At 47.7% G+C, this 15,000-nt stretch overlaps 1 protein-coding gene and 1 long non-coding RNA gene across 4 annotated transcripts in view; one reads left to right on the top strand and one right to left on the bottom strand.

Moving 5' to 3' along the window:
• The window catches only part of rapgef6 (Rap guanine nucleotide exchange factor (GEF) 6), a 113,251-nt gene that overhangs the window by 60,641 nt on the left and 37,610 nt on the right, over nt 1–15,000 (bottom strand). For all 3 annotated transcript variants that reach the window (XR_004611027.1, XR_004611028.1, XM_034549748.1), the window contains exons 5-6: nt 10,192–10,261; nt 5,345–5,488 (exon numbers count right to left, since the gene is read on the bottom strand). Coding sequence is in view for 1 of the 3 variants with exons in the window: in XM_034549748.1 (XP_034405639.1) it covers nt 5,345–5,488; nt 10,192–10,261 (214 nt within the window). In the remaining 2 variants the exon portion in view is untranslated. The remainder of the gene's footprint in view (nt 1–5,344; nt 5,489–10,191; nt 10,262–15,000) is intronic.
• Nucleotides 4,288–9,770, top strand: LOC117742417. The gene is made up of 3 exons (XR_004611029.1): nt 4,288–4,506; nt 7,344–8,245; nt 8,726–9,770. It is a non-coding gene; the product is annotated as an uncharacterized LOC117742417 (long non-coding RNA).

Raw genomic sequence — 15,000 nt, 5'->3', positions numbered from 1 at the left:
AAGAACCAGAACAACACGCCCAGTGCTCCCACTAAAGAACCAGAACAACACGCCCAGTGCTCCCACTAAAGAACCAGAACAACACGCCCAGTGCTCCCACTAAAGAACCAGAACAACACGCCCAGTGCTCCCCACTAAAGAACCAGAACAACACGCCCAGTGCTCCCACTAAAGAACCAGAACCACACGCCCAGTGCTCCCACTAAAGAACCAGAACCACACGCCCAGTGCTCCCACTAAAGAACCAGAACAACACGCCCAGTGCTCCCACTAAAGAACCAGAACCACACGCCCAGTGCTCCCACTAAAGAACCAGAACAACACGCCCAGTGCTCCCACTAAAGAACAGAACAACACGCCCAGTGCTCCCACTAAAGAACCAGAACAACACGCCCAGTGCTCCCACTAAAGAACCAGAACCACACGCCCAGTGCTCCCACTAAAGAACCAGAACCACACGCCCAGTGCTCCCACTAAAGAACCAGAACCACACGCCCAGTGCTCCCACTAAAGAACCAGAACAACACGCCCAGTGCTCCCACTAAAGAACCAGAACAACACGCCCAGTGCTCCCACTAAAGAACCGAGAACATCACGCCCAGTGCTCCCACTAAAGAACCAGAACCACACGCCCAGTGCTCCCACTAAAGAACCAGAACAACACGCCCAGTGCTCCCACTAAAGAACCAGAACAACACGCCCAGTGCTCCCACTAAAGAACCAGAACAACACGCCCAGTGCTCCCACTAAAGAACCAGAACAACTCGCCCCAGTGCTCCCACTAAAGAACCAGAACAACACGCCCAGTGCTCCACTAAAGAACCAGAACCACCGCCCAGTGCTCCCACTAAAGAACCAGAACCACACGCCCAGTGCTCCCACTAAAGAACCAGAACAACACGCCCAGTGCTCCCACTAAAGAACCAGAACCACACCGCCCAGTGCTCCCACTAAAGAACCAGAACCACACGCCCAGTGCTCCCACTAAAGAACCAGAACCACACGCCCAGTGCTCCCACTAAAGAACCAGAACCACACGCCCAGTGCTCCCACTAAAGAACCAGAACAACACGCCCAGTGCTCCCACTAAAGAACCAGAACCACACGCCCAGTGCTCCCACTAAAGAACCAGAACCACACGCCCAGTGCTCCCACTAAAGAACCAGAACAACACGCCCAGTGCTCCCACTAAAGAACCAGAACAACACGCCCCAGTGCTCCCACTAAAGAACCAGAACAACACGCCCAGTGCTCCCACTAAAGAACCAGAACAACACGCCCAGTGCTCCCACTAAAGAACCAGAACCACACGCCCAGTGCTCCCACTAAAGAACCAGAACCACACGCCCAGTGCTCCCACTAAAGAACCAGAACAACACGCCCAGTGCTTCCCACTAAAGAACCAGAACAACACGCCCAGTGCTCCCACTAAAGAACCAGAACAACACGCCCAGTGCTCCCACTAAAGAACCAGAACAACACGCCCAGTGCTCCCACTAAAGAACCAGAACAACACGCCCAGTGCTCCCACTAAAGAACCAGAACCACACGCCCAGTGCTCCACTAAAGAACCAGAACCACACGCCCAGTGCTCCCACTAAAGAACCAGAACAACACGCCCAGTGCTCCCACTAAAGAACCAGAACAACACGCCCAGTGCTCCCACTAAAGAACCAGAACAACACGCCCAGTGCTCCCACTAAAGAACCAGAACAACACGCCCAGTGCTCCCACTAAAGAACCAGAACCACACGCCCAGTGCTCCCACTAAAGAACCAGAACAACACGCCCAGTGCTCCCACTAAAGAACCAGAACAACACGCCCAGTGCTCCCACTAAAGAACCAGAACAACACGCCCAGTGCTCCCACTAAAGAACCAGAACAACTCGCCCAGTGCTCCCACTAAAGAACCAGAACAACACGCCCAGTGCTCCCACTAAAGAACCAGAACCACACGCCCAGTGCTCCCACTAAAGAACCAGAACCACACGCCCAGTGCTCCCACTAAAGAACCAGAACAACACGCCCAGTGCTCCCACTAAAGAACCAGAACCACACGCCCAGTGCTCCCACTAAAGAACCAGAACAACACGCCCAGTGCTCCCACTAAAGAACCAGAACCACACGCCCAGTGCTCCCACTAAAGAACCAGAACCACACGCCCAGTGCTCCCACTAAAGAACCAGAACAACACGCCCAGTGCTCCCACTAAAGAACCAGAACCACACGCCCAGTGCTCCCACTAAAGAACCAGAACCACACGCCCAGTGCTCCCACTAAAGAACCAGAACAACACGCCCAGTGCTCCCACTAAAGAACCAGAACAACACGCCCAGTGCTCCCACTAAAGAACCAGAACAACACGCCCAGTGCTCCCACTAAAGAACCAGAACAACACGCCCAGTGCTCCCACTAAAGAACCAGAACACACCCAGTGCTCCCACTAAAGAACCAGAACCACACGCCCAGTGCTCCCACTAAAGAACCAGAACCACACGCCCAGTGCTCCCACTAAAGAACCAGAACCACACGCCCAGTGCTCCCACTAAAGAACCAGAACCACACGCCCAGTGCTCCCACTAAAGAACCAGAACCACACGCCCAGTGCTCCCACTAAAGAACCAGAACAACACGCCCAGTGCTCCCACTAAAGAACCAGAACCACACGCCCAGTGCTCCCACTAAAGAACCAGAACCACACGCCCAGTGCTCCACTAAAGAACCAGAACAACACGCCCAGTGCTCCCACTAAAGAACCAGAACAACACGCCCAGTGCTCCCACTAAAGAACCAGAACAACACGCCCAGTGCTCCCACTAAAGAACCAGAACAACACGCCCAGTGCTCCCACTAAAGAACCAGAACAACACGCCCAGTGCTCCCACTAAAGAACCAGAACCACACGCCCAGTGCTCCCACTAAAGAACCAGAACCACACGCCCAGTGCTCCCACTAAAGAACCAGAACCACACGCCCAGTGCTCCCACTAAAGAACCAGAACCACACGCCCAGTGCTCCCACTAAAGAACCAGAAACAACACGCCCAGTGCTCCCACTGGTCCGGTGTGGTTTGCAGGTAGCGGCTCTATTGTTCCTTTGTTCTCAAGATTCATTGTCTTCAGGAACTTTCATTCACTCCAGAGAGAGAGAGAGAGAGAGAGAGAGAGAGAGAGAGAGAAAGAAAGAAAGAAAGAAAGAAAGAAAGAAAGAAAGAAAGAAAGAAAGAAAGAAAGAAAGAGAGAGAGAGAGAGAGAGAGAGAGAGAGAGAGAGAGAGAGAGAGAGAGAGAGAGAGAGAGAGAGAGAAAGAAAGAAAGAAAGAAAGAAAGAAAGAAAGAAAGAAAGAAAGAAAGAAAGAAAGAAAGAAAGAAAGAAAGAAAGAAAGAAAGAGAGAGAGAGAGAGAGAGAGACCAATGATAATGGATTACTGATGTCATTACGGTTCAATAAGGCCTCTAAACAACATCCCCTGATCCACTGCCAGAAAGACAGTTACCTGTGTGTGTGTGTGTGTGTGTGTGTGTGTGTGTAGTAATATAATAATACTAATAATCACCTTAACCCCCTCCTCTGTTTGTCCACCAGTCCACACACACACGCACACACACACACACGTAGTCATGTGTCTACCTGGTTGTTGGCAGAACAACAACCAAAACAGAAGTGAAAGAAACAGTCATTATGGGACTGTACGCAAACTGTGTGTGTCTGTGTGTGTGCGTCTGTGAGTCTGTGTGTGTGTCCGTGCGTGTGTGTGTGTCCAGATTTTGTTTCCATCTTCTACTCATCTAAATTCTCATTCAATAAAAGAAAAGTGAGCATGTCATTCCCTTAACAAGTCCTTATCTCCACCAGGAGGATCATGCTGTGTGTGTGTGTGTGTGTGTGTGTGTGTGTGTGTGTGTGTGTGTTTGCCCCGAGGGACCTCTCGTGGTTGCTGAGACACTAAAAATCATTTTATGCCTCTCTAATAGGACTAGTATGATTATCTCTCTTTGACATTCACACCGTTTCATCAGAGCGTCTTTACATAATAAAACAAATAAAATAATGTGGTCACAAATAATAACGTGGTGGGATTTCGGCGAAGCTGAAGAAAGGTGAAACAATCACAGAGAGAGTGTGTGTGTGTGTGTGTGTGTGTGTGTGTGTGTGTGTGCGTGTGTGTGTGTGTGTGTGTGCGTGTGTGTGACTGTGAGTGAAGGTGTGTGTGTGTGAGGAGAGAGATAGATAGTGTGTGTGTGTGTGTGTGTGACTGTGAGTGAAGGTGTGTGTGTGTGAGGAGAGAGATAGATAGTGTGTGTGTGTGTGTGAGGAGAGAGAGTGTGTGTGTGTGTGTAGCAAAGTGTGTCTTCCAGTGATTAGTCAAAACTGTAACTGACACAAGGCCCCAGTGATCCTATCAGAGGAAGGGAAACCACACACACACACACACACACACACTCTTCTTACACAGACTTCCTCCGAGTGGCCTTAAGAGAGACCGCGTTCCCCTTTTCATTTAAATGTAAGTATTTTATGTTCAAATCTTCTTCATCGTATCTTCGATCTCAGAGAACACGTTCATCTTGTGCCTCATCCGAACCGTAGTGGTGCATCAGCGTGCTATGAGGCCTCAAACCGGTGCATCAGCGTGCTATGAAGCCTCGTACCGGTGCATCAGCGTGCTATGAAGCCTCGTACCGGTGCAGCAGAGTGTTATGAAGCCTCTTACTGGCGTTATGAAGCCTCGTACCGGTGCATCAGAGTGCTATGAAGCCTCGTACCGGTGCATCAGCGTGCTATGAAGCCTCGTACCGGTGCATCAGAGTGCTATGAAGCCTCGTACCGGTGCATCAGAGTGCTATGAAGCCTCGTACCGGTGCATCAGCGTGCTATGAAGCCTCGTACCGGTGCATCAGCGTGCTATGAAGCCTCGTACCGGTGCAGCAGAGTGTTATGAAGCCTCAAACCGGTGCATCAGCGTGCTATGAAGCCTCGTACCGGTGCATCAGCGTGCTATGAAGCCTCGTACCGGTGCAGCAGAGTGTTATGAAGCCTCTTACTGGCGTTATGAAGCCTCGTACCGGTGCTTCAGAGTGCTATGAAGCCTCGTACCGGTGCATCAGCGTGCTATGAAGCCTCGTACCGGTGCATCAGAGTGCTATGAAGCCTCGTACCGGTGCATCAGAGTGCTATGAAGCCTCGTACCGGTGCATCAGCGTGCTATGAAGCCTCGTACCGGTGCATCAGAGTGCTATGAAGCCTCGTACCGGTGCATCAGAGTGCTATGAAGCCTCGTACCGGTGCATCAGAGTGCTATGAAGCCTCGTACCGGTGCAGCAGAGTGTTATGAAGCCTCTTACCGTGCTGTAGCCGGCGGGTTGAGGGTCGGTGATGACTTCTCGCTCCCCCCGGGGGTTCACTCTCCTGAAGCGCCGCCTGGACCTCCGTTGAGAACCGTCCCGGTGCAGCAGGAAGTCGTCGTCCCCCTCGCCACCGTTGTCCACCTGCAACACACAGGCCACACCCTCCTCAGAACGAAGGCTCCCACGGGATTCAAACCCGCGGCCTCCGGGGGGTCGACCCGAGCGCCGCGGCTCGGAGCGGCTCCGTTTCAGCAGGTTTTTAAATTCCGAGTCCCGGTTCCCGATTCCCGATTTCTGCTTCTCGTAATCCACCGTTTGGGTCTCGAGCGTCGTCGAGTTCCGAGGGTCCGGGTCTGGGTCTGGGTCCGGGTCTGGGTCCGGGTCCGGGTCGGGAACCCCTTTCTTTCTCTCGCGCCCCGGCTCTTCTGCCGGCTCCTGGATGAACATCCAGTTCCTCCAGAGCGCCGAGAGCCGGTGCCAGCGGAGCGCACTCATCCGGACGCGAGGACGGTATTAGAACGCATAAAAGCAGGAAATACCAGGAGGGGGGGGGGGGGGGGGGGGGGAGGGGGGGCTTCTGGACAAAAGAAGAATAGAAGCGTGTGTCCGAAATGTTGAAGGAAGAAAAGAAAAGCTTCAGAACCCTGAGGGACACATCACATCCTCTGAGGCGAGCGAGCGCAACAAAAAGAAAGAAAGCAAATTAAAAACGATGTTAAAAGTTAAAACAATGAGGCCAAAAAAAGACCCCGAAGGTCGTCCCGAAGGTCGTCTCTATCGTCGTCTCCGGAGAGCTGGCGTTCAGCTGCTCGCCGCGCCGCAGACTGACTGACTCACATGCTCCGAAACACACTGAGCCCACAGTTTCCTCCAGGAAACCGAAAACACACAAATATCCTCACAGAAGAAGAAGAAGAAGAAGAAGAAGAAGAAGTCCCCGTTCTGTAGAAACATTGGCTTTACACTTTTACAGAACCCGCCTACATTCCCCATAATGCAGTTGGAGGTTTGGGTGCGTCACTCCGAAGATGCTCCAAAAAATGTTGATCGGCTAATTCTGAACATTCTAACAAATCCGTCTCTATGTTTCTGTTTGCTGGTGTTTAGACTTTTTACTTATTTTTAAGGATCTCCATCCCTCTCTTCCCCGGCTACTGGTGAGGCTCTTGAAACATCTCTCTCCTGATCACCAGGGGGCGACTCCTCTGGTTGTATAGAAGTCTATGCTTCATGTGTTGAAGCTGCATTCTCTCTCCTCACCACCAGGGGGTGACTCCTCTGGTTGTATAGAAGTCTATGCTTCATGTGTTAAAGCTGCATTCTCTCTCCTGACCACCAGGGGGCGACTCCTCTGGTTGTATAGAAGTCTATGCTTCATGTGTTAAAGCTGCATTCTTTCTCCTGACCACCAGGGGGCGACTCCTCTGGTTGTATAGAAGTCTATGCTTCATGTGTTAAAGCTGCATTCTCTCTCCTGACCACCAGGGGGCGACTCCTCTGGTTGTATAGAAGTCTATGCTTCATGTGTTAAAGCTGCATTCTTTCTCCTGACAACCAGGGGGCGACTCCTCTGGTTGTATAGAAGTCTATGCTTCATGTGTTAAAGCTGCATTCTCTCTCCTGACCACCAGGGGGCGACTCCTCTGGTTGTATAGAAGTCTATACTTCATGTGTTAAAGCTGCATTCTTTCTCCTGACAACCAGGGGGCGACTCCTCTGGTTGTATAGAAGTCTATGCTTCATGTGTTAAAGCTGCATTCTTTCTCCTGACAACCAGGGGGCGACTCCTCTGGTTGTATAGAAGTCTATGCTTCATGTGTTAAAGCTGCATTCTTTCTCCTGACCACCAGGGGGCGACTCCTCTGGTTGTATAGAAGTCTATGCTTCATGTGTTAAAGCTGCATTCTTTCTCCTGACAACCAGGGGGCGACTCCTCTGGTTGTATAGAAGTCTATGCTTCATGTGTTAAAGCTGCATTCTCTCTCCTGACCACCAGGGGGCGACTACGTCACTCCTCCGCAGACTTTCGTTCATTGGATGCAAAAAACAACAACATGGCGACGGCCGTAATCCAAGCGGGCGACTTTGAGGCTTCATAACGACAGGTCCACGAACCAACGTGACCACGCCCACTTCTGATAACCAACGTGGCCACGCCCACTTCTCATACCCACAGTGACCACGCCCACTTCTCATAACCAACGTGACCACGCCCACTTCTCATACCCAACGTGGCCACGCCCACTTCTCACAACCAACGTGGCCACGCCCACTTCTCATACCCAACGTGACCACGCCCACTTCTCATAACCAACATGACCACGCCCACTTCTCATAACCAACGTGACCACGCCCACTTCTCATAACCAACGTGACCACGCCCACTTCTCATAACCAACGTGACCACGCCCACTTCTCATAACCAACGTGACCACGCCCACTTCTCTTACCCAACGTGGTCACGCCCACTTCTCATAAACATCTCTCCAGTGGCCGACAATGGCAGCCATTGAGACGTCTGGCCTTTGTGTTTCAAGTTTCCTTTGTCTATTTAAATGTGTGTGTGTGTGTGTGTGTGTGTGAGAGAGAGTTTACATTCCTCTCTGATTTATTCATTCCATGCCCTCTTCCCCACCACTTTGCCTCCTTTCATTCCCACGACGCCCTACTGAAGACTCAACCCCCCCTGCCCCCCCACCCCGTGACCACAGTCATGGCGATGGCCTGCACATTGCCCTCCCTCTACGACTCCCATGGCCCTAATTAGCTGATTAGCTGCAATGCGGTGTGACACGCGGACTCTGCTGACGGGTTCATGTGGAAGTTTCCCTCGAAGGCGCTTATTGTTATTATTCCCCGAGGAGCCTGAAGGCATCGTTTAAGATCACCAGTGCTACGGTGGGTTTTAAAAAAAAGATCCCCCTTGGCCTTGAAGGGGTCATGAACGCGGCCGCGTGTGAATCTCTCGACATAAAAACATATTTATAAATATATACATATTTATAAATATATACATATTTATAAATATATATTTATAAATATATACATATTTATAAATATATATATAAATATATACATATTTATAAATATATATATATATATATATATACATATTTATAAATATATACATATTTATAAATATACATATTTATAAATATATACATATTTATAAATATACATATATAAAATATATATATATATGTATATAAATATCAAAAAAATATCAAATATATATATATTTATAAATAAATATATATATATATATATATATATTTATAAATATATATATCCTATTTTTTTACTGTCATATTTCATATCCATATTTCATCTTACTTTTAATATGTATGTGAACACCTGTGTGGTTCTGGTTCTGTGTAGCTTCAGTGTATTCTACCCACAAACCCACCCGGCCCTGCTGCAGCACGGAGACGAGGATGCGCTCGGATATTAACGACGACAACGACAACAACAACGACAACAACAACAACGGCCTCGCCGTAATCTCATTTCCTGCTTCTCAGATAGAAATGCTAAATGCCTGAAAACAGACATGTGAGCAGACATGAAAACACCTCCTGTTGTCCCGGAGGCTCCGACCAGCTCCGACCAGCTGATCCACCACCAGCATCTCCCTCAGCCCCCCCCCCCCCCTTCTATTCAGAGGATCCTCTCCTCCCCAGGAATAAACCCGTAAGGCACAATCACACCTGGAAGATCTTCAGCCCTTCTGACTGTTGCCCAAACATTATTTAGCGTAATATTTACTCCAGAAAAAAAAAAACTTCTACTTTCTGCACGTCACGCAACAGTAAAAAATAAACCGTTGACTCATAACGCGGTTGCTGCTTCGTCATAATCTCACTTATTGATCTGCAACGGCAGTTCAGATGTGGCTCCCGCGGTTATTTAGTGCCACTTCATACTTAAATAAATGGTGGCCGGCTGGCCGACACCTCTAAAAGAGAGTAGTAACAACCACCGGGTTGAAGAACCCGGAGCCCACGATTACATCAACCAACAACAATATGCTTTTCCTCAAAAAAATGTCTTTTAAGCAGTAATTGTAAATACGCAAGGCAAAGAAGAAGAAAAAATAAAACTGTCACTAAATATTAGTGATTAAAAAGTCACTCAAGTGAAAATCTTTCCCATCATTGCGTCAGTTTAAATGGAGCGACGGCCTGTCGAGGGTTTCGGCGTCGTTTCCCCCGACGACGGCGGTTACGCAACGCTCCTCGGTCCCAGACGACGGCTTCTTTTATAATTTTTTTATAATAATTCTGCATTTTAAAAAGCGCTGCGGGGGAACTTCCTGTGAGACGTGAGAGTGCTCTGAAGGTAGAAATCTAATCTGTTTCTTGTTCCCTACGCGATGACATCAGTGGAGTCTGGTCCCTCGACGACGAGTCATTCAGGAGGACACATCTATTTATAATCAATTATTAATTATATACATATAATAATATGTATATTATTAATGTGAAGTGGTTTATTATAAATATTATTATGGTATTTATGTTTTCATTTATTGTTATATTATGTATTAATTTATTTATTAAGTATTAAGTCTGTTTCTTTTATTGCTTATTAATTATATATATTTATTTTTAACTTGAGTGACTATTTAATATGTATATTATTATTTTTCCTGCTTTTATAATTATAATTCTAAAGGAGAAAGCATGAACAAGAGAAGAAAGAAATGTGATAGACATCAAATAAAGACGAGTAAAACATCAAAGGACGGACGGGCGATGTGGGAGCATAATAAGGGGAGGGGCTTGGGTGAGATTAAAAAGGGGGGGGGGGGGGGGGGGGGGGGGGGGGGCAGCGACTCAACTCACCACAATCATTTCGGACGGCTCCAAAGTGATGCATTCACAGCCTCGTCTGCCCTCCAGCTGCTTACCGAAGCTGTGAACACAAGAAACAAATAGACGTTAAAGCAGAAAACAAAACCAGTAGACTTCTATACAACCAGAGGAGTCGCCCCCTGGTGGTCAGGAGAGAGAATGCAGCTTTAACACATGAAGCATAGACTTCTATACAACCAGAGGAGTCGCCCCCTGGAGGTCAGCAGAGAGAATGCAGCTTTAACACATGAAGCATAGACTTCTATACAACCAGAGGAGTCGCCCCCTGGTGGTCAGGAGAGAGAATGCAGCTTTAACACATGAAGCATAGACTTCTATACAACCAGAGGAGTCGCCCCCTGGTGGTCAGGAGAGAGAATGCAGCTTTAACACATGAAGCATAGACTTCTATACAACCAGAGGAGTCGCCCCCTGGTGGTCAGGAGAGAGAATGCAGCTTTAACACATGAAGCATAGACTTCTATACAACCAGAGGAGTCGCCCCCTGGTGGTCAGCAGAGAGAATGCAGCTTAACACATGAAGCATAGACTTCTATACAACCAGAGGAGTCACCCCCTGGTGGTCAGGAGAGAGAATGCAGCTTTAACACATGAAGCATAGACTTCTATACAACCAGAGGAGTCGCCCCCTGGTGGTCAGGAGAGAGAACGCAGCTTTAACACATGAAGCATAGACTTCTATACAACCAGAGGAGTCGCCCCCTGGTGGTCAGGAGAGAGAATGCAGCTTTAACACATGAAGCATAGACTTCTATACAACCAGAGGAGTCGCCCCCTGGTGGTCAGTAGAGAGAATGCAGCTTTAACACATGAAGCATAGACTTCTATACAACCAGAGGAGTCGCCCCCTGGTGGTCAGGAGAGAGAATGCAGCTTTAACACATGAAGCATAGACTTCTATACAACCAGAGGAGTCGCCCCCTGGTGGTCAGGAGAGAGAATGCAGATTTAACACATGAAGCATAGACTTCTATACAACCAGAGGAGTCGCCCCCTGGTGGTCAGGAGAGAGAATGCAGCTTTAACACATGAAGCATAGACTTCTATACAACCAGAGGAGTCGCCCCCTGGTGGTCAGGAGAGAGAATGCAGCTTTAACACATGAAGCATAGACTTCTATACAACCAGAGGAGTCGCCCCCTGGTGGTCAGGAGAGAGAATGCAGCTTTAACACATGAAGCATAGACTTCTATACAACCAGAGGAGTCGCCCCCTGGTGGTCAGGAGAGAGAATGCAGCTTTAACACATGAAGCATACCGCGATACCAGTTAGCAGCTTTTCTTTTCATGCACAATGGCGTCCTGTGTCCGCCTCGCTGCAGTCGGCTGCCGAGTCCTCTGACGAGCAGGAGAGCAGCTGACGGCGAGCCGAGGCCACGAGGGTCGCGTCTGCCGAAAAGGACGACGAAGGTATTTTCCCACTTTGAACTTTATTTTCTTGTGGGTTTTTTTCTTCTTCTTCGTGTGTAAAAAAAAAAGGACAAACGGGGACAATTTGATTCAGTGTGGAGCGACGGCTGCAGGCCGAATGTGCACCGACGACGACGCGCACAATAAAAGTGCTCGTTTCTGCTCAGATTGTTACCAACATTATGGAGAGGACCCTGCAGGAGAGGGCCAGAGGGAAAAGACTCATTCTGAATATCACACTGCAAATAAAAAGTATCAACCGATCGAGTTGAACCTTTTTTTATTTATTGAAAAGACGCCACTGTGGCATTAAAAACTGTCTTACTCCTTTCAAATTTGACAAAAGGCAGCGCAGGCCAGATCCAATCCTTTTTCCGCTCTCACCTTTCACAATAAAAGCCCGAGTTTTGTGATGATAAAAACACTTCAAAGTCTTTCAGCCTTTTTCTCTCCTCACAGCCACCAGTCAGACGCTTGCAGAAGCAAAGCATTGTGGGTAGAATCCTAAACTAATTTAACAAAGACGATTTGAAGTGGTACAAGTATTTTTCACTTTAATTATATTTGCAAACGTTTAAAAACGCACAGAAATAAAAGCTACAGCGCTGCGACTAATAACCTATTTTCATTATCAAGGACTATTAATGACTTTGATTGAAAGAAAAATGACGTTATAATTCCATTGAGTCGTGTTCAGATTCCTTGTTTTGTCTCATCAAGGAATACAAAACAAAATTAGTCCTCTATTTAAAAATTTAAAAAAAATGCTTTAAATTGTGACATTTGAGCAAAAAAAACAAAAAAAAAACACATTATTTCTCCACTTCCTCCAACTGCGAGTGTCTGTCCACGCATGTGTGTGTGTGTGTGTGTGTGTGTGTGTGTGTGTGACGGCTGGTTTTAATTAAGGAAGCGTGCCGAGCTGGCAGGAGGCCAACTTCCCCTCTGTGGTTCTCACACTCCTTCCCTTCGTGGCTCCTCCTTCCTTTTTCCTCGTCCCCTCCACTCGCCTCCTAACCGATGACTTTTTTTCTCTTTCATGTTTCATCCGATGCCATTTGTACACATTTCCTCCCCTTTGAAGCTCTTCTTGATGTCCCCATCCACCTCCATTCATGCATTCACCCTGTGCTTCCTGTGGTTCTTCCCTTGCCTCCTTCCTCATGTCCACTCTCCCCCCCCCCCCCCCCCCCCCCCCCCCCCCCCCCCCATCTCCATTCCTTCTTCCTCTAGAGACTTCTGACCGTAGATGTCCACCATGCTTTCCTGCTACACCGGTCAAGTAAAATGAGAGAAACGTGTTGAGTAAACATCGAGTTGATAATTGCAAATTTCGCGGCTGGCTAATTAGCTCGCTAATTCCACCGTGTGTTCATGCTACACTGGTTCTTATTAACGCGTTACCGCCACCTAGTGGACTGGAGTGTAGCGCAGCAGATTGATTCCTGTTCATATTCGGAAATAAATTAGAAAAACGCTTATATGATATCTTTAATATTGTATTTCCTATCATTAGTACATTTACTTGTGTGTATTTACGTCTAGTGGGGTGATTGCCTGTTGCACATTAATATAATAAAACATTATTATGAGGGTAATGATTTGATGAAGTACAACCACTTATAAGAAGAGAAAATATATATATGGCAAAACGTTGAAGGTTGAATAACTCGATAAGAAACAAGAGGGTCGTACACCTTTAAGAAAGAAGGAGGGGCAACTTGAAGAGGGTCTAGGAGGCCTCTCTCTACCCCCCCCCCCCCCCCCCCCCCCCCCCCCTGGCCCCGGCCCCCCATCCCAGACACGTCAGCCTCTTGATTCAATGCTCAGATGAAAGCCCGTCTCCATAATGTGTTCTGATGATGGAAACCATGATGAAAGTCCCTCTTTCTCTTTTCCTCTTTTCTTTAATTTGACGAGCGGCTGTTGTTCAGAGGAACACGTTTCCGTGGAAACGGTCGAAAAGGAAATCAAAGCGTTGGCGCTTCGGGACGATTTTTTTTCAACTGACGTCCACCGAGGACGGAGTAAAAAAATTAATTTAAAATTAGCACGTCCGGACTCAAGATACCGAGAAACGAGGTGAAAGCCATTAATGTTCTCATTTCAATGTTTATGGCAGTTAGAGAGAAAGAAGAACATTCGTTAAAGGAGTCGCCCCCTGGTGGTCAGGAGAGAGAATGCAGCTTTAAGACATGAAGCATAGACTTCTATACAACCAGAGGAGTTGCCCCCTGGTGGTCAGTAGAGAGAATGCAGCTTTAACACATGAAGCATAGACTTCTATACAACCAGAGGAGTTGCCCCCTGGTGGTCGGGAGAGAGAATGCAGCTTTAACACATGAAGCACAGACTTCTATACAACCAGAGGAGTTGCCCCCTGGTGGTCGGGAGAGAGAATGCAGCTTTAAGACATGAAGCATAGACTTCTATACAACCAGAGGAGTCGCCCCCTGGTGGTCAGGAGAGAGAACGCAGCTTTAACACATGAAGCACAGACTTCTATACAACCGGAGGAGTCGCCCCTAGGAACCGTGTGTTCTTTGATCATCTTTGAGAAGTAAACATCACTTTTGTTTTGTTTATATTCTGAACTGGTTTGCTATGAATAAAACAAACATACAGATTCCAGCACCACGAAGCCCAAAGAGAGAATGAATAAAGTCTATTCAGAAGCTCCAGAACATGAAGGCGCGTCCCGAGGAGTTCCCAGAGCCCTGGAGGTCATCACGACTCTGACAGATCCCTCCACACTCCAGTGAGGCGAGACGCACATGGTCCCTGTCAGCGCTGCCAAGCTGTGTGTGTGTGTGTGTGTGTGTGTGTGTGTGTGTGTGTGTGTGTGTGTGTCTCGTGTGAGACAAACAGCAGCAGGAGATCTGGAGTTTACTGAATTGTGCGTCTACTGTATTCGGACCTACTTTATGTGCTTTATTTTATTTATCTTTGCGTGCAAGCTAAATAAATAGATTTCCCCTCGTCTCCTTCGACCTTCTGGAGGTCGGCGAAGGTCACGCGATCGAGTTTGTTCAAACCGAACAACGGCGTCGGTATGAAAGGTCATTTCATATCTTCTGTTATTAAATAAATAATAAATAAATGGTCCGCGTGATTCAACCACTTGGTATTATAAACTTGTGTGTGAATTAAATGCTTTACAAATGAACATTAAGGGAGTATTTCTCATTTAATTAAGAACTTTTGACTTAAGTGTTTGTTATGAAATCACAAAATCATCCGAGTCATCTTCCACGTGCACTGACGTCGTGCACGTGGAAGATGACTCGTCAGCTGGTGAGGATTTCTCTTGTTGGCAGACGGAGAACAGAACAGGTTCAGATGCTGAGCCCAGGGCCATAAACACACACA

Source organism: Cyclopterus lumpus, chromosome 14 (genome assembly GCF_009769545.1).
Source record: "Cyclopterus lumpus isolate fCycLum1 chromosome 14, fCycLum1.pri, whole genome shotgun sequence".
Taxonomy (NCBI): Eukaryota; Metazoa; Chordata; class Actinopteri; order Perciformes; family Cyclopteridae; genus Cyclopterus; species Cyclopterus lumpus.
The sequence above is the reverse complement of the archived record's forward strand: the minus strand, read 5'-3'. Positions and strand labels throughout refer to the sequence as shown.